At 40.3% G+C, this 19,951-nt stretch overlaps 2 protein-coding genes across 2 annotated transcripts; one reads left to right on the plus strand and one right to left on the minus strand.

Moving 5' to 3' along the window:
• Positions 1 to 1,365: 1,365 nt before the first annotated feature.
• LOC100696286 (leukocyte receptor cluster (LRC) member 8) lies at positions 1,366 to 11,874 on the minus strand. Its single transcript, XM_013274594.3, is given in 17 exon segments — positions 1,366 to 4,808; positions 4,905 to 5,112; positions 5,255 to 5,384; positions 5,507 to 5,575; positions 5,685 to 5,786; positions 6,072 to 6,360; positions 6,470 to 6,631; positions 6,721 to 6,969; positions 7,090 to 7,260; positions 7,341 to 7,506; positions 7,836 to 8,099; positions 8,102 to 8,203; positions 8,206 to 8,269; positions 8,528 to 8,605; positions 8,726 to 8,860; positions 10,738 to 10,870; positions 11,507 to 11,874. Coding segments are annotated over 17 exon segments (2,526 nt in total). The 5' UTR covers positions 11,548 to 11,874; the 3' UTR covers positions 1,366 to 4,645.
• A 5,185-nt stretch (positions 11,875 to 17,059) lies between these two features.
• cdc42ep5 (CDC42 effector protein (Rho GTPase binding) 5) lies at positions 17,060 to 19,910 on the plus strand. The gene is made up of 2 exons (XM_003450606.5): positions 17,060 to 17,238; positions 18,052 to 19,910. Exon 2 carries the CDS (start codon positions 18,054 to 18,056, stop codon positions 18,939 to 18,941), a length of 888 nt encoding a protein of 295 aa, XP_003450654.1. The 5' UTR covers positions 17,060 to 17,238; positions 18,052 to 18,053; the 3' UTR covers positions 18,942 to 19,910.
• The last annotated feature ends 41 nt before the right edge of the window (positions 19,911 to 19,951 follow it).

Here is a 19,951-nt window from a genome sequence, read left to right on the forward strand (position 1 = left end):
TCTACATGTATGAAAACCATCCCGGGCCTGTTTTCTATTTTCTGCACTCTCTAAACTTCTAGATTATTGGCCTTACTTTCATTTCCTTTGTAAGTTTCACCTCATGTGTGAGATCAGCAATGCATTTTAATCTTTTCATCTTATTAACTCTTATAAATGTTTTATGCAACAACTTCTTTACTCCGTCTGTTTCCTCGTGTGAATTTCTTTACTTCTGTACTGTTTTGCTGCTCTGCTTCTGCCTTTTTTCTTCTTAGTAGTATTTCTTTTAGTCTTTTTGTTTGCCAGCTTTGCTATTTTTAAACTGTGAACTGTCCTTTGCCATTTTATTCCTTTTGCTGTTTGCATGACAAACTGATTTTTTTCCTGCTGCACTTTCTACATCTTTAACCTTCCATGCTAACTTTTTTTTCCAGCTGCTCTCAAGGATTTTTTTAATCTGTTGGTTAAAGTAAAAACTATCACCATATTAGTGAACATTAAACCATTGTTTAGTCAGCTAGTTGATCTGTTTCATCACAGATGGCCATCATTCAACATCTTCACAATAAACTGTTTGCAACCAACTCTTTGTGCTCCACTGAACTGCTAGATTTCAATCAATCAACTCCAATAAAAACACAAGACCGTATGTGCTCTCTGTACTATTTTTTTTTTTATTAGACGTCTTTCCAAAAGATATGTACACAATATTTACAAAATGGCAGTTTATCCTATCAGATCTGTGTAGCCATGGGAATGAAGGATAGGGAGGGCGCATTGCAGATAGACCTTCAGCTTCAGTTGTTAAAGTGCTGCAACACAAACTATTAAAAGCACTGCAGACATGATACAATACTTACTAGTGAGAGTTGCACACGGCAGTCACAAACATACCCAACATAAGAGGAAAAAAGGGTAAGAATGACAAAAGAGAAACACTGGTTAGAGAGTCAGGGGAGAGGAGAGAGGTTGGAACATCATGCAGGGAGGGGTGAAGAAGAGAAAGTGAGAAGATTCTACAAAAGACTAGTTTAAAAAAAAAAAAAAGAAGAAGAAATGAACAAAGGTGGAGGGAAAGAGGGAGATGGGAGTTCTTCAAGGGTCAAAAAGCAGTTACAAAGACTGATGGAGGTATACACCAACATAGGAGCAAAATACACAAAAATTGGGAGGGGTGGGTGGGGGATTAAATGAAAATGCGTACATTAGTTATCTGAATGATTTTTCTATGTAAAGATAAACATCCTGGGCTGTTTCAGTGCTGAAAACCTGAGACATCAGATGTATACAATACAAGCCTGCATTAAATTAAAACAAAAACAAAACAATCTTACATCACTTCAGAAGAGTCACTGCTTAGCATGTGAACACAAACCTACAAACTTTATACTTGAAAAAGAAAAGAAAAAAAAAAAAAAAAAGAGTGTTGGTGAGTTTTAGGTCACTATGTTCTGCATGTCCAGACATATTTTATTCAATGCCAATTCAATTCTGAAGCAGCCTGCCAGTATAACAAACAAAAGCTAAAACATTTCTAATCGGTGGAGAGACAAAGGAATTGAAAAAAACAAAGATCCAACCTAACCAAATATGAAAAGTTTTATCAGCAAACAACTGTGCAAACGCATCTGGACACGCAGAACCCCACAGCACAAGGCAAACATGACTCAGCTTTGTTTTTAAAAACTAGAACAGGTACGATGTTGCACACAAAACCATTTTAAATACGGGCTAGCAGCAAATCACATTAGCAGCATTTCAACATTTTCATTATGCGAGGCTCCCCTGTGTTTTACGAGCTGTATGGCTTCAACTCGAGCGGGTCAAACCGAGACTGAGTGCTCACAATTCACTCTCTCCGGCAGGCATCTGGAGGAGTTTTGCCCACTTATCCCTCCGTGTGCTCCTGCAATGCAGCAGCGTTGCAAGCTGAAGGATGAGAAGTCTGGCGGCATGTGGGAGGAGGGTTTCAGGAGTGAGGGGAGAGGGGGGCAGTGAGGAGGACAGGGGAGTAAGGTAAATGAAGGGAGGGGGGGAAAGAAAGGAAACATGTTGAGATCTTTGTCATTACAAAACATATGCTGAAATCAAAGGTCAACAATGAACACATCTAAAATATATATATGATCCATGGTCACACGTGATTTATCGACATGATTGGTCAGGAGGCAACATTGCAAGGTTTTAGCCACATTGGTCTGATTTGTCACTGAATATATACGAGACCAGTAGGAACCAATCAGAGAGCACAAAACAGGAAAATGTGGCACACAGCCTAAAGGGAAAAATTTCAACAACTTATTTTTCCTTCTTTTTTGGACCAATGGAGTCTGAGCATCGAGCCAAAATTGGGTTTGACAACCTGTGCGACTGTGTTCAGGCTGCACTCAGAAAACAGCGCTGACTGACATTTCTCCGATATAGCTACACTGAGATCACTGCATACAATCAAATCCTACTTTTTTTTTTTTTTTTTAACATATTCACAAATTTGTTCAATAGTTTTATGAAACAAAGAAAGAATAAAAAAGAAAAAAAAAAACTTCACACTTACCCATGTGTGAACAAAAAAACAAAAACCTACACGGTGTACTAAAAAGAAATCACATCAATTATCATACAGTATTTACAAAGTATACTCTGTTGATAAGCAAACGCGTAGGTTGTACATTAAGCCTGAATCCATTCCTGTTCTTATTAATCAAAACAGGGTTAAATACTCAATGTCAGACTCAACGTTCCTACAGCGGCCATTAATACTGATATTAATTTAGGAAACAAAAAAACAAAAAAAAAATCATGAGGAACAATGTTGACCACCTACACGTTTTCAGCATAACTCAATTAGGACCAGATGTTTTGCTGGTGAAAAGCAACACATGTATTATTCTCCTCACACTTAGGAGCTGATCAATTGCCATTTTCAGTGTTACTGAACTTCCCCACTCTAAAGGGTTGTTAATATACCATCAATATTGCGCTGGGTCCTAAAAAGCACAAATTACAGAGAATCAATTCCATGGCCACTTAGAGAGCCTGTTTTTATTTTGTTTTCTTAAATACTAAAGTGAGGCTCCCATTTCAAACTTTTTGTTAAAAATTTCATATCTTCTGGGGGGAAAAAAATGGACATAAAAGCACTTGCCTGGACTCAAACTACTTCTTTATTTCACTGCTGTCTGTACCACTTAAAATTCATGTTTTGATTGTAATACTCAAAGACAGCAGCTTCAATCTGTGCAGTAAAAATTCTGGGATTTTAGGATATTGTTCAATTTTTTTTTAATGACACGTGGATTGTCCAAAAATCATTACCAAGTATATAATTTTTTTAAAAATAAAATCCTGATTCCACACCATAATTTTTTTTTCCTTTTGCACAAGAGAATGCCAAATACTGATAACTGATAAACCCACAAGATGTAAAACAAGTTGGGGGGGGAAAAAAACAAAACAAAACCCAACAACAAACAAAAACTTGAGGCAACATCTCTGTTGTGCGGTCATCCACCTCCTTCCAGAAGAGTCCCTTTCTCTTACCAGCCTTGCATGTAGTATACAAACCACTTTTTAAGCCTTCCTGAAGAAGCTGCAGGTCTTCCTTTGATGCTCCACCTCAAAAAAACCCAACTAACTTTCAGCTACATCCAAGGTGTCAGCTGTGACGTCACCATTCTTTTCTGAGGAACAGCTGGTGAGGATACAGAGGTGCACTGCTGCATTTGACGGGGTGAGCTGGACACCAGGCGCTGGCAGGAACTTCTACCTGAGGGTGATGGAAGCAGAACTGCACTCTGCCTGGGGCTACTCTGGACATGAAGCTCAGCTTCCAGGTTATGGAACTTGATCTTGATGAGGAACACTTATCCGTTACAAAGTCAATGCTCATCTGAGACTTCTTTAAGTGCTGATCACCATTTCATGAACATGAGCAGTGGATGAATACTACTAAATCAGGAACGGGACTTTAGACCTCAGTTTCTTTCAGGGACCTTGTAGAGACAAACGGGAGGAACAGACAGCTGTAGATTTGAGGAGGAAACAAGATGTGGGAAGGGCATACAAACCACCTCTTCTTTCAGATAAATTGCTGGCATCTTCTCTGAGTCTGTAAGAATAAAACTAGACTTGACTTGACTTTGCAGGTCTGACTTCAGACAGTGAAGAGCTGGATGCATGACTTGAAAAGCCGTTTCCCTTTTGGTAAAAGTTGAATCTTCTGGTCTTTGAGCTGCTGACTTGGGGAAGGAAAAGACATAACAACACTGTTAGCGTTGAAATCTGAAGGTGGTAATGGAACAGGAACCGTGATCTGGTTCTGTGACTTCTCGGTCACTAAGACTACTTGATCTCAGGTCTAATCTGCTCCCTCACTTATGTGGCATCATAAATGTAATGAGATGGGCTAAACTTAGAATATGTGAGTGACAGTATGTGCAGATACTCCCTCATTTTCAGAACAGTTCTTAGTGTCAGAAAATAGATCTGCATTTTTTTGGCCTGACAGAGTAATACACTAGCCAGCATCTTTCTATATGGGTGTTAGTCTGCCACTACTCTTATCTGAACTCGCTGTGGTGTCTGAAGTGCAGTGCATTGAATATGTAAGGATCCATGATGGTCCCTTAGCCACTCCTTTCACGGTGCTACCCCTCCACCCCTCTCAGGAGGCAGCCAAAGAGGCTGTGCTGGTTTTGCAGTCTATCTTTTGGGGATCAGAAGGCATGAATGTGACTCCTAGCCCGGTTAAAAAGGCCATACAGGAGTCTAAACAAGAGAAGGCTAAGGTGGACTGCACATACTGCACTGGCAAGTCGGGTCTGAACCTGTGGACAGAGAAAAATAGGCAAACAGGTCAGGAAACTGGTCAGCAATGAAGCACCTAAAATTTACAATTAGCATGTTACTGGAGCATAACTTACGTTTTGACCATGGCCCTAAGTGCTGCCTTTCTTTCACGCTCTACAAACTTGTCAATGAGATATGAAGCCATACGCGGGGCTTCCAGGTAGAGCTTAAAGAACCGCCGAAAGTTTCCTAACGCCCAAGCTGCACGAAGTGCGAGGGCATGAGCCACACAATCATCTGCCCGTAGTGCTGGGGTCAAATACACCAACTCAGTGGTTAGATCTGCAGGGGGAAGATGAATGAATGACCGGTGTCAGAAACTGAGACAGGGAAACTTTTAAATATAGTTAGAAAAAAAACAAAAAAACAAACAAACACAATGTTCAGTGCAGTGGTGAAGACTTCCAAAAAGATCTGAGCATACCTCCAGAGTTTTTAGTAAAGATGTAATACAGCAATCTATATGCTGTAAATTCTCCAATGTTCTCCGAGGGATTGTCCTTATACAGGGCCTTCAGCTGGGTCTGGCACTGGTTGAACTCTTCATGGTCTCCCTAAAATAAATAAATAAATAAAAAAACAGATAAGCATTCAACCAGTTTAAAAAACAAAACAAAAAAACAAACCACTTATTACTTTAAAGTAGTCTGTAATTACTGAGAACCAACAGATTCACCTTTTCTAGAGCAATCCGTGCATGACACTCGTACACTTCCACTGTGAATTCAGTACGAATTCCTTGAACCTAGGCGCAGGTAAGAGGAATAAAATCAATGAATGAATGAATAAACTAACAAAGACATAAATTAACTTTGAAAAAACAAAAAAATAAATAGTATATCAGGATAACCAACCGTTAGGTCCTGTCGTATGGACTTCATCTGCTCACAGGCATATGCATAGTCCTGGTTTGTTTTCCAGTGGGCTTTCACAGCCTGCAAAGATTTTCTCAGCACCTAGAATGACAGTTAAACTATTTAAAGCCTGAATCTTGATGCCCTGTGATGCAGGGATTTAGGATTATGTACATGTATTGCACAGATTCAATCCCCCTTCCTCTGTCCTTGGGAGATTTTCCTTCTATATTGTATGAAAAAAAATCCTTATTCAAGAATATATTTCAAAAGAATTCCCTGTTTTCTTGACAAAATTATTTTATAATGCAAGAGGACATTTTATCTCAATTTAAAAGCAAAATGCAGAAGTAGAATGAGATCATATAAACAAAGCTTAACACTTACATGCACTGGGCGCACAGTGGAGGGGTCAGGGGCACAGGTGAGCCTCAGGTAGTGCTTGGTGATGTCCTGACATGTTCCCACAATGGGGCAGTCCTCCCAACTAAGGCCCTCTTGTGTTCCATCAGGCAGGTCCAGGGCATTGATGGAGAGAACCAGAGGCTCTGAGCGAAGCTGTTTTTGGAAACGGGCTGCTCGGCTCTGCTTCTTAGCTTCTCTGTTGGGATCATGGAAATCCAAACCAGCACTGCCACCTTTCCTCTTCTTTCCAACAGCTGAATCATCCATGTTTCTGGATAAAAGAAGGTACATTAACTATCAGTACCATAAAGCAATTTAAAAAAATAAATAAATAAACTTTTCTTTCTGCTGAACAACGATACAAGACTTTATAAATTTACCGTCTTCCTCTTCCTTTTCCACCTCTTCCTCGTCCTCTCTCACCACCTCCACGCCCTCTATCCCGATCATTGCCACGACCACGTCCTCCTTTCTGACCTCGCCTTGAAAGCTGAGGTCGGAGGTCACTGCAGATGCTGCTATCCGACTGTGAGTCAGAATCACTGGCAGGAAAGAAACAGGAGAACATTTGAGCTGGAACCACACAGGAAAACTACAATAACCAAAGAGAGGAGGAGAAATGGTTTCATACCTGCGTCTGTGCCTTTGGTTGCTGCGGTCCCTGTGCCGGCTGTGCGAAGGTGATGGTGAGCGGGAGGAGGAATCGGATGAACTAGAAGTTGGACTCCTTTGAGAAAAGATATTCCTGTAGTTGCCTAATCTGTGTCCAATACCTCTGCCTCTTGAAGCGCCAGCCACTGTGCTTCCACCACAGCCAACTGAGGGATCTGTTGTCCTCTGAGGTGCAACGCTTTCCCAACGAGACTGCTTAACCTTTAACCTAAAAAAGGAGACGAAAAAGCATTTAAGACAAATACAGTTTGATTGCACAACAACAACAAAAAACCAAAAAACAGAATTCCAATACCTAAAGTTAAATACAACCCACTACTGAACTCACTCTGGCAGAGGCTCACGGGTCCAATCAATGGTGTAAGCAGAGCCATCTTTTAAGCGGTCCTGTAGAACTTCTTTCAGCACCTTCTCCGTACGATCTTTGTCTTCCTCGGTCTCACAAGCTGTGAAACAACGCTGCACGTATTCCTTCATGGCTTGCGGCCAGTCCTGCGGTCTGGAGGGAAAGCATTTACATTTAAAGTCATCATGTCATTCCCACATCAAGAATTACTGTAGACAGAGCAGTTTTCTCACCGTGCCTGAGGACCACCAGGTGCAGCACTGGCAGTAGCAGGAGATGAAGGTGCTGGATTCAACCCCGAGGGCTGTTCGCCTGGAGGGAAAGCCTGATTGGAAACTGGGGATACCTGATAGGTCCTCTTGGGAATATTGAACTTCACAGCAGATGTGCCAGGTGCTTCTACAAGATATAAAAATCATAGAATCATTACTGAAACTCACTATCATAATAGCAATAGCAACTTATTCATATTGGATATTTTTACATTTTGATGAACACTGCTAGACTGATCACCAAACACACTTCCCTACTCTATTTCTGCATTTAATGGGGGCCTAACAAGGTTTTAACTTGTTTGAATACGGGGCATCTACACACTGCACTTGAATACAATGAAAAGAGGGGGATAGAATGAAAACAAAAGCAGCAACACAACCATTAAACTCTGTAATAAATCAACAAAGTTTACATTAGGAATGTAAGCTTGCCAGCAAGAGAATAAACCTTACGTTTCATGCGGTGCCAGAGTTGCTGTCCTTGCTTCTGGTTTTTGTTCTTGTTGGCTTCTCCTCTGCCCAGTCCAGCTGCATACTGAGCAGGCTGTTGTTGCTGCTGGGAATTATTTTGAGATGCCTGATAAGCATTCTGAGCCTGGAAGTTTTGTCCATAGTTAGGCCTTCCCTGGGAATGATTGTAGACTTGCATCTGGTTGGGGTCTCCAGGTGGGTATGTCATACTGTTGTTGGTATTGTAAGAAGTTTGTGATGGGGGAGGGGGTACTGGGAGTTGGGTGGTGGGGGAATGGGAGGGGGTGGTGGAGGAGGGGGGTTTTCTGAGGTGGTTGGGCTCTGGGGTGGTTGAGGAGTAGCAGGGGGGGTGGTTGAGGTTGCGTTGGGGAGGTGTAGCTGGGGGACTGATCTTCCATTCCAGGCACTGGGGGAGGCTGTAAAAAGACAGAAAAAACTGTTTCAGCACTACAGCAAAAATGAAACCTTGCAAGCATAAACAAGCTACACATGTATCTGGAGAATAAACGCAATACTTCAAAAAAACATAATCTGTAACACTACTACACCTTCAGTGGTGCCTGAATATGTCCTTATTTTTTCAGGTTTCTTAATCCCAGACAACTATCATGAATCATATTAATTATTTCTACATATAAATATTCTGCTTTACTAAGAAAATTTAGATTTTGTACCTGTCCATTAGAAGTAGGAGTTCCTGGGTAAGGCCCTGGGGGTACACCATACTGATTTGAAGGATAAGCACCACCATACTGGAAATTCAGAGAAAGACATTTTGTAATATTTCTCACTTTAAATTCAGTTTTTGCAAAAAGTGTAACTGTACAAAACTTCTCCCAACTGAAAGCAGCAGTGCTCATATCTTTACTTACCGGCGCCATGGGGTAGTAGTAGTTATAGGGGTATGTATATCCAGGATAGTGCTGCTGAGTTTGCTGGTACCACGGATAGTACTGCTGCTGCTGCATGGCAGCAGAGTCAGTTGCTGCTGGTTGGAATTGGCCAGCCTGAAATAACAGACACACGCAAAATAGCTTCAGTGTTACCATCAGGAACTGAGAAAACATCGTCCAACACAGACAGCAATTATAATGCTGTGTGAACATAAAACTTCACCTTTGTGAAACCAATAAAAACTGTTGATAAGATACTTTACAAGGTTAATACTGTACTACAAGAAAGCTTCATCATACATGAGACATCTTTATGTTGTCTAGTTTTAATATGACCATTAATCAAGTAGGATTGTGCTACTGGATGAATACTGTGGCCATTACCGTTTCTAGGGAGCAATATTTTTTATTTAATTTTAGACATTTAACTGCCTGCGTCTTTGAGAATTCACTTCTGTAAATAATTAATCCGAAGAGCAATAAAAGAAGGTACTAAAAGGAACTGGCAGCGGGAGTTGAGCCAGCTATGATTTTGTTAGTTGGTGCAGTCAAGCCCCAAGGAAAGCTGTAAAACATCTGCAGACTATGGAAATGCAGAAGCCAACAATATATTCTAACATATCATTAACAACGCATAAGTCAGACTAGAACTACAATCCAGTATTGCTTATCTCATGTGTTTTGCTATGCGTAGGACGTATTTCTATATATAAACACAACATAAACACATAAACTCACAGTTAAATCTGATTAGGTCAGTAAGCAGGAGGTTTTTTTTCCTTATCTGCTGTGAACAACATAATTAGGTCATTATCAGTGATCACAACTGTAACCCTAAAAACCTAGGACTTCCTTGCTGGTATTCATGTTAATCCCACATTCTTCTTCAAAGAATTTCCCCCTTCAATTAGCACTCTAAACTTACTTTTCATCAATTATTTTATTTACACAAGGATTGTCCTGCATATGAAAAAATGAAAGGTTTTGGCCTCCCCCCAATGGAGGATCAATAGGACTGTGACAAAAACTAAAATGGATTTTAATTTACTCATCCTTATATACATTTCTGGTTTTTGAAACAGCCACAAATTACATGAAAACAGTCTCAAGTGACAAACTCCTGTTAAGTCTGAATGGTACTTGTGGGCATTGATCAATGATCATGAAACTGAACTCACAGCCTATTGTTAGGCACTAGTTTTGGTCATTGTGCAAATGTGCTGTTTATAAGGTGGGGGAAACCTGCATTCAGCTGAGGTTGAGGAAGTCACTTGGATGAGTGACAAAACATTTGTCCTAATAAAGATTTCTGGATTTTCTTTACCTGGATGACTGAGCATGCAACAAGATATAAAATAACCATTAAACACTTTGGTTCAACTAAAATAACAGCCTTGTAACTCTTCAAGAGCTGTACAACACTAAAACTGAAAAAATATTTTTGTTTTATTAAGTGAAATCATTTATTTAAATTTCCAATAATAAAATAAAATCCAATTTTATTTACATAGCATCAAGTCACAACAACAGCTGCCTCAAGGCACTTTATATTGCAAGGTGAAGACCATACAATAATGGGTGTACGGCCCAGCTGCTAGTACATCCTCCTTCGCAGACTGGTTGTCCTCGAACTTGTGATTTTTGGCTAAAGCAATAAAACAAGTTTGTAGCTTTCAAATTCACAAGAAAAAATATCCTTGCATATTTTGTAAATAATTAAGCTTGTTGGAGGATGTTTAAGTGGCTCACTTTGCAGGTGCTAGATCACTGGAGGCTGTCATGCAGCTCTGGCTCTCAAGACATGCCTGGAGTTTGTCTCACTGATGTTCACTAGGGGATATGACTGCATGAGATTGCTAAGGCAATATCAGAATATGAATATTCTGATATTTTTGTATCATATAGAAATTTATATCACTATAATGGGGATTATATGATATAGTACAGGTATATTAAGGTGTGACAAACACAGATTGCACAAAAAGACAAACCTCTGCAGTGGTCCTGTTAGCTTGCGTAGTCTTAGCAGAGGTCTGACTCTTGCTGATGGATGCTAGTGCTTGTCTTGCCTTCTCCCATTCAGGATTTTCATGGACCTGGCCGTCTGCAGCAGCACCATAGGACCTGCCATCAACACAAGGTGATCAGAACACATGATCAAACCCATTTAATCAGCAGAAAAACAGAAGTAAGCCCAATTACCGTCTGCAATAAGATTTCTATTCGTTTAGACAACTACTCGCTTTAGAAAATAGGATGAAGGCCTACTTGACAATTACTATTGTGCCTAAAATGTTTACCATTTAAACATTACCTGTTTACACAACAAGTCTACCCTCCCTCTGTTAACACCGGCTAAACTACGTGATCTGACATCTAACAGCTAATTAGATCATCTCAAGCAGATGATTAAATCATTTCGTTTAAAGAAACAGCTAACAGCCAAAACAGCTGATGAATTACGGCCTATCCTAAAACTTCAACTGTCGCCTGCTAACATCAACGTACAACAGAGTAAGCTGGATCAAACCCTGGCATTCAATCAAAAATATTACACGTTCACAAATGTATAAAAAAACAAGCATCTTAACAAATCACCTTTCACCTAACTACTCTAACGGCCTGCTAGTACTTGCCAACACCCTGGCCTAAGCTAACATCCTTCCCACGAACTTAAGATTAGGATATAAATACCGATTTCAGGCATACATTAAAGCAAGTTAGCCTAAATTCACAATCTGTTCAAAGAGTGTCGCCTACCAGTTAGTTGTAGGGGCTGCTTGCGTCGTGTTGGCCGCCATTTCGCTATGTTGCGCGTTAGAAAGCTAACGCTGGGAAAGTTGTCTGCCAGCTAAGCTAGCAGGTTGGCTAACGGCGTTAGCGTTAGCTTCTCCGCCGTAGAATGTAAACAAGATGAAGTCCGAGGCGAGGGCCAAGGGTCCGGTTAGAAGAAGAGCAGCCGGTCGACCTCGAACAACACTGCCTAACAAAATATATCACACTTAAATATGCTTCTGCAAGATGTCCTAATTAATAAAACAAGATGGATTTAATCTTATTTCGTCCCTCGTTCGTTGACGACCAACTTCATCTAACCGCACAGTGGAGATACAAAATGGCAGCTAGGTGAAACCTGCCAGGTCACGTGACACCTTGCTGTTTTGTTATTGGTTGAATTTTCCAAGAGTAACGCCTTGCAGTGCTGAGCACACGCAACGTTTTTGTCTATCCTCTATCAACTACACCAATCAAACCTTAAGCCGGATTATGGTTAGACTCTCATTGTAATTCTGTGCGAAACTGCAAATTTTAGTATCGATCGGCCTGCAGGTAAATACCAATAATCAGGGCTGGACTGGCCATCGGGCATACCGGGCATTTGCCCGGTGGGCCGCTCGTGATTTTTCGTTTTTATGGGCCGATGGGGTTTTATTTTTCTTTTTTTAGCGGTATAAATGAATGGTGGTGGATTGGCCAGTTGGTCATGATCAACTCTGGGCTGGACCAATTACAGCCGAGAAGGTCGAACTTTAAAGTTGAGGTGAAAAGGAACGCGATTTGTCCCGTACTACTTCAGCTAGAAAGTTGCTAATTCAATCATGAAACTGATCAATGATCAGCTGATCGGCTTTTCTCTCTGCGCCAGAAAGAGGAAACCAGCGGATGTCGCGCTAAACAACAGCAGCACGTTTAAGCTTGATCAGCTGTTGTTAGAATATATTTAATATTACTTTCTAGTATCAGCTGATGTTTGCTGGAGCTACAGCTGTAAAAGCTGCTGGTCATGATATCCGTTTGTGTATGTGGTGAGAGGGAAACATGAAGATGAAACCAGGAGATGTCCTTACTGAATCATCAGAGCTGAACAGGTGATGGAGAAACAGGTTTACCTTTTAGGTGACATGAATGAGTTGAAGGGAAGTTATAAACTGTTTCTGAGAGACAAATAACACCAGGATCCTTTTCGACGTAGCTGACAGCTGGTAACTGTGCAGGGGCGGGTCTAGCAAAGTTTTGCCAGGGGGGCCAGGTAGGGCATTAAGAGGGAAAGGGGAGGCACAAAGAAATACTTTTCTTTCTTATTCCTATTTAAAATGTCTCGCTTTTAATAAATAATTATCTGAATCTTACAACCAAAGTTTTCATCTGATGTAAAATGTACAGAAATCCATTATTGTATTCAGTAAATATTAAGTCTAGTATATACCCTAGTAAGTTATAGTATTCTTTCCTTTGGGAAGGTACCATCTGTGCAGTCTGCAATTCTGTTGAAGAAAGATGTTGAATCTATTTAATTACTGGAGAAAAATAATAGATTTCTGTGCATTTGTTTTATACGTGCATTAAGTTAAAATCGGTTTTGTCAATTAAGCATCTTGAGGCAGAGGGTGGGGGAGTGGTTCCATATTTTTTTTCTTTTCTTTTTGTGCTGGGAGTTGGCAACCCTATTAGTTAGGTATATGTAATTATAAATGAGGTTGATTTATAGTTTTGCTAAGCACTGTTTAGAATACCAGAATAGGGAGGATGGTGTAAGTTTAAGTTTATTATAAAGGCTTTTTGGCTTTTCCTATAATACCATGGTGGGCCAGTCATTAGTCAAAATGCCCGGGCTGATTTTTTGTCCCAGTCCAGCCCTGCCAATAATAGATACTTTTAGCCCATAAAGGTAGCTTATGTAGGGGCGAACAGTGTGTCTTCATTTATTCGATGATTCATCATCGAATAAATCAAATTCTGAACACTTTTCAATAACTGATTTTTACTTTCCACACAAAGTGGTTCATGCAGCAAAACATATATTTCAGCTTTTCATGTATTTTAAAACGGTTTGTTTGGGGTTTTTTGGGAGGGAGGGGTGTTAGGCCTATTTTAAAGCACGTTTTATTAACTTCTATCGATTAAATGTACTAGAGGCTATAAATAAAATAGATGTAACGGTCAACACAAGAAGTTGAGACATTTTTCACAGTGCATGTGTCTATCTCCACCCCATTTACACATCAGTCTGTCACCAGAGTCAGTAGGTCTCAGGGGTCCATTAAAGTCACTGACTTCAACAATGAGTTACACTTATTCATATAGTTTGGTAATGAAAAACATAAACATCCATATTACCAACTGGATGTTATTCCAGTGTGAGCTCAGTATAATTATTCAGTTAACAGTAGTTTAGTCCTTCTGCAGCCATCATGCTGAGGGGAAGTACCCCTCGTGGCTTTGAAGCTATAAATAGGTCATTCACGAGCTTGCACTGCAGGTTTTAAAGCATGGGCCTATCGAAAACTGCAAAACAAATGAAATGGAAACCTGTTGACATTGTGCTGACTTCAATGATCCCACTTTTGCAGAAGGAGAAAATATCTCTCCTATTTCTCTCTGTAATCTAACAGATATTTCTGCACTACAACTGTGGCTACATTTTTCTGTGAGTGTACTATGTGTATATGATAGTGACTTGAGCCAAATACCTACCAGTCAAAGTCGGTTACCCTTCCAGTTCACATGGCCTGCTGCCATCCTGAATGGCAGAGAAGTATGTGAGGGTGGTGCAGGGCATGTATGAGGACAGCAGATTACATTTGCTGATTACAACAGGGATCTGCTCTGAGTCCCTTATTGTTTGCAGTGGTGATGGTCAAACCTACTGTGATGTGTGTTTTGGAGGTGGTGTCACTAACACAAAGACAGCTGGAGGTGGCAGAGTTGAAAAACAAGTTCATCAGAGGGACAGCTCAGGCAACACTGGACTGGATGTACTGGACAAAGGATGTTGAAGAGGAAGACCACAGTGAAGATGCATGAATGTAATGAAGGAGGACATGCAGGGGATAGGTGTGACAGAGGAGGAGGCAGAGGTGGCGACCCCGAAAGGGAGCATCTGATAGAAGAAGTCACCGCTAATATCAATCAACAATTACTTGTACAGAGCCCCAAAATTAATCCTATTATCAGCATCAGTGTCAGGTTTTTTTCAAGACATTATTCAAGTTTCACCACAGTTGACCATGTCTGGCAATGAGTTATAAGGGCAGCTCTTATTTTAATCAATGATGGGCAACAGTAGCTATTTGTTTTACAGTTCTCATGATCCATTTTTCCCCGTTGACTTCCCATGAAGCACACACAGCTGCAGGATGTGTGTTTGTGCTAGAGTGAGTACTACTGAGGGGAGGCGAGTCATTTCCTGCCTTAGTCGTTTCCAGAAATCCCCCCACCACTACACACACACACACACGCACAAACACAAACACACTCATTCAAGAGAGTCTTCAGAATGAAGACTTTCTTGAATGAACATTTCGGAAAATCATCATACATGTCAGCATACAATGAAGTCGTGATGTCTTTTAAAGGAGAAATCATGGGGTTAATCTTGGGGTGTGAGGCTATCAAACATTAAACTCTGATAAGGAAAGAAAGACATGCTGCTGCGTTGCTTTTATTGTTCACACATGACTTAGAAAAAACAGAAGAGCTCATTCTCATCTTAAATTCAAAGTAAAAAGTAGGCCTTCAACAAGTAATCTCATTTTAAGGGCGCAGCTTTTGAAAACAAAATACCTCACTTCTCTTTTCTCATGGTGAAGGAAAATGTGCCTAGGGCTGAGAGAGCAGCTTGTTGGCTACATCATCACCAAACTATGTTTGGCATTTGTGACGAGAAATCACTCACAATGACTCAGTAACCGGTCCTATTGTATGAATACCTTGCTGTGGTAATGCTTCTGTTTTCTTTTACCCAGGGGAGGAAGTTGGATATTATCCTAAAAAGCATCTCTACTCCACTCCTGTTGTCGGCCCAAAGTCAGGGTTTGTTCGGTCTTTTTAAAAAAAAAGATGAATCCTGACTTAGTGCACATGTAAATGATGTGGTTAGCTATGTGAAGTAATTATAAGGTGGACACCCTTCAAAAATATGAGTGTGTCAACCGGCCTGTGAGACTGCATTCCTTTGAAAACATAATTGCAGGTATTCTGTCCACCCTACATCATTCAGCATGACATGAAAATTGTTTGCTTTGCTAGTGTAGCTCAACTGAGTTAAAACAGTGCGCAAGATGTCAACACAACACAGAGAAGGTACAACTGAGGTACTGTTTTTCTAGGAATTTAAGCATTTTAGCAATCTTGGACAAGATTTTTGTTTAAATTGTGCAATTTTTAATTCGTCGACAGAGCACTACAGCAGCATATGTCACATTTACATTGATAAATAAGAACTTTTCCTCTTAAATTAGGGAATATAAAGACAGCTCTGAAGTGTCTATTAACTGGATCGTGTTGAGTTCATGAGTAGTTTCTGCCACATCTAAGAGAAAAAAGTGTATTAATCCTCATCTTAAAATGAAACCAAACAAGCGCACTATTTAGATGATGCTTTGCTTCTCTAATTATCAAACCCAATTAATCCCAAATAGCTAGGAGAAATGAAAAATGGAAACAACAAATACGAGCTGGAGTCTTGTGAGGTTGAGATGGTTGGGGTTGAATGGTAAAAGTTGGGAAGTCAGACAGTAGAGAGTAAGATGAGAAAAGACTTGAGATATGCCCTAAGTTGGGAAAATACTGTGTTATAACAGCCAAAAATAAAACACAATTCATAACCCAAGAGCTTAAATTAGTAAATATATAGCAAAATAAAAAAAAATCAATATGAAAAAAAAAAAGATGTCAATAAGGGGAAAAAAATAAACTGTTAAAAAGTAATTTAAAAAACAAAACAAATGACCTTAATCAAATAGAAAAAAGTGAAATAAAACAAAATAAAAAAAGCTAAACTAACTAAAAATCTTTTGTACATAGTGTATATAGTCTTATATAGCACAAAACACAATAAATGTTAAAAAAAATAGATAAAACGATTATTTCGCTTATATTTTTTATATTATACGATTTTTTTTTATTTAAAAAAAAAAAAGTAAATAAAGCTACAAAAGCAATTTGCTAGCTATTAAAAAGTTAGGTGGTCCTTCAAGTAAAATGAGAAGAAACGAACCCCAAAGTTAAAGTAATTCAGAAAATGTGTGGTTAGTGAGGCAGGACTCTGATGTGTTTGTTTTTTGGGGGATTAGCAGTATTTACATTTTGGCAACATTCCCTTAAAAAGATAAAACACACGCGGACCTCGTTGCAGGAACTATTCGTTACATTTGTAACTAAACTCACTCATTCGAATAAACTCTGAGTCAGTTTATCTGTGAACACAAACCGGGCAGCAGACAGGTCATGCTCGTTTATACTGGTTTATATTTAACACTGTGCGATAGAGTCGTCAGCACTTTGATCCAGCGCTCTCCAATAACTGGCGCGTCACTTCCTCAGCCCGTGCCCATCCCTTTGGAGGAAAAAAAAAGAAAACTCACACAGGCGGACGACGGCGAGAAAAAAGAGCGAGGGAAAAGTTGAGAGGGAAGCGAAAGCGAAAAGCCAGATGAAAAAGCTGGAGAGTGGAGAGGGAGCCAACCAAAGACGAGAGTATACGCTTTAAAGTAAGTTTTTTTCTCTAAATACTTTACATGTTTTGGTGGCGCCCACACTCAGTTGATAAGCTGAGTTTTACATTGATCCACACGCTTCTCTGATTGGTTTATCAATACCCGCAGCTCCCATTACTAATACTTCTTATGAGCTGTAGATTTATCTGAAGAATATTTACTTTGAATTGTTATTGGAAAAACTTTGAGGGTTGGGCTTACAGGCCTGCAAGCCCCCCTCCCCTGCTAAACCCATAACTGCAGTCAAACGTGGAGATTGGCTTCAGTCAGAGTGTATAACATGTTATAAAGGTGATTCGAGAGATTAACAAATATAATGTGCATTAATGGCTACCGCGTATTCCATTAATTAGCCCTTCTTTTTAATTAAATAATGTTATAATGATCTCAGCAGGAACAGGGTTTTAATCTAATGTCCACCAGTTGTTTTTAACTTAGAGATCTACTTTTGTAGAAACTGTTTAACCGTGGTTTTGTCTACAAACACCCCTGAGGGCAGAGAAAAGTATGTGCTAACTTTGCATAGTGTTCTTCAAGTACAAGTCTCAGCATGGCCTTCACAGCTGCACCAGTGCCAAAATGCTCACTGGTTTCCCACATTATTGCACAACATGGTGGATTTTCAGACTGGCCTGTCCTATCACTGGAGCCCTCCATTGTACACGTGCTTTTTGAACTTTTTGTTCATTCACTAGTTGTTGTTCTTTTTGTCTTCATTCAGGAAGTGCTGTCATAAAAACAATTTAATGATTCATCCTTCCTTTTAATTTTTGCCTTCTTCCTTCCTTTACCTGCCTTTCTTCACAGTCATGCCACTCCACAAATCATCCCGGGTCTCTCGCCTGGACCCTACCATGATCTCAGCCCCGCTGGGTGATTTTCGTCACACGATGCACATCGGCAGGGGAGGAGACGCCTTTGGCGATACCTCTTTCCTGTCCACTCTTGGCCCGAGTTCACCCAAACCTGACCTGGCGAGTCCTGGGATTGTTTCTTCTTCCTACCACAGTGATCTTCAAGCAGATGCACCAGAAAGCCCGCAGAACAATGAGCTTCAGCACTCTGACTCAGAGTCGTCATTAAACCTGGACCTAGACCTGGACCTGGGTCCATCTATGCTTGGAGATGTACTAGGCGTAATGGATGGTTTGGGGCTCCACTCTAATCAGGAGGTAGCGGAAACAAAGCAGGGGAAAGGGGCTGCGGAGATGTCTGTGAACAGGCAGAGAGAGCTGAATGGGAAGAACTTGGCAGAGCATGATGGAATCCAGGTGGAAGACAGCAGGATACCAGATGTGAATGGGATGAAGCTAAAGGGGTTACGACCAAAGGTGAGATTCAGCGATAAACGGGAGGAGATCATTCGTCAGGCATCGGAAGAGGAAGAAAGTCAAGGGTTTGACTTCCAGGAAGAGGATCAGGATCTGGAAGCATGTAATAGCCCAGTGAGGAGTGAGAGCGAGAAAGGCAAGAGTCCAGCTGATGGAGGTGAAACTGAGTTCACCAATCACAATGCAGATTTGCCGCCCAGTCCTGCCTCGTCACAAAGCTCAGAGTATGAAGGGGTCACTCCATTGGACAGGAGGAGGGTTGGCAGCTGCCATTCAGAGACTGATTCAGAGGAGGAGGAGGAGGTGGATGAGGAAGGACGAGGCTACACATTTGAAGATGAGTTTGATGATGAAATTGGTTTATAGGGGATAAACTGCGCCAACAAATCTTAGCTGTCAAGTAAATCAAGTATACTGTATTTTCCTTATTTCATCATTCCTCCACCAAGGACATACCATGTGTGACCAAAGCTGTTGATTTGGCCGTGAACCAGATTACGCAAAAACTACAAAGCTGAATGTTATTAAACTTTGCGGAGAGTTGGAACACGAGCAAAGGACATACCAAATGTAGATCCAGATGACTTTGTCTCAAATTACAGTACAGGATGCTGGCCTTGGTGGAGGACTGCGTTCTCAGAGTACCTTTTTTTTCGGTGGCTTTTGAATGGGAGGTTTAAATACAATATATCTGACTTCAAACTGGATTTTTCAGAACTCAATGAGACGATGTTGCTCAACTGGAAAAGACGTTTTTATCTACCAGGGTAACAGATTTGCAGAAGACTTGATATTTAATCAGAAAAAAAAAAGTGCCATTTTGGTAATCAAAGTGAAAAGTTTGCAGCACTTTGATTTCTTTTCATTCCTGGATGTTTTTGCTTTAGAAATCAAAGCTCAGCGGAAAGTTTGATTGAAGATAAATTAAACTGCATCGTTAATTAATTTCTTTTGTGTTTGATGTCTTTAAAGGGAGCTATACACTTACATTATTGTACCCTGTGATATACGAGTGTCTTATTACATATTCATCATATTGCATGTTTATTAAAGTCTTTGAAAAGGTCTTCAAAGGGTTGCGAGAGACGGCGTCTATAAATAATTACTGTGAATGTGTCACATTCCAAATCTTACAACGGCTCAGACCAAATGCGATTTGATATCAGAGTGCAGTTATTTAGCACAGCTGTTCCTTTCAGGCCGTGGGGCTGGGTTAACACTAAAATGCAAAGACAATCATGTGATTTTAAATCAGGAGCAGCAGTGGACTTGCTATTTTTTTGCTTGTGAAAAGCTTTTTTTGTTGTGTTTTTTCATAATGCTGTAAAAGGGAAATACCATTCAACTCATGCTGAAAATGCTGGTTAACACATTCG

The sequence above is a fragment of the Oreochromis niloticus genome, linkage group LG11 (assembly GCF_001858045.2).
Source record: "Oreochromis niloticus isolate F11D_XX linkage group LG11, O_niloticus_UMD_NMBU, whole genome shotgun sequence".
Taxonomy (NCBI): domain Eukaryota; kingdom Metazoa; phylum Chordata; class Actinopteri; order Cichliformes; family Cichlidae; genus Oreochromis; species Oreochromis niloticus.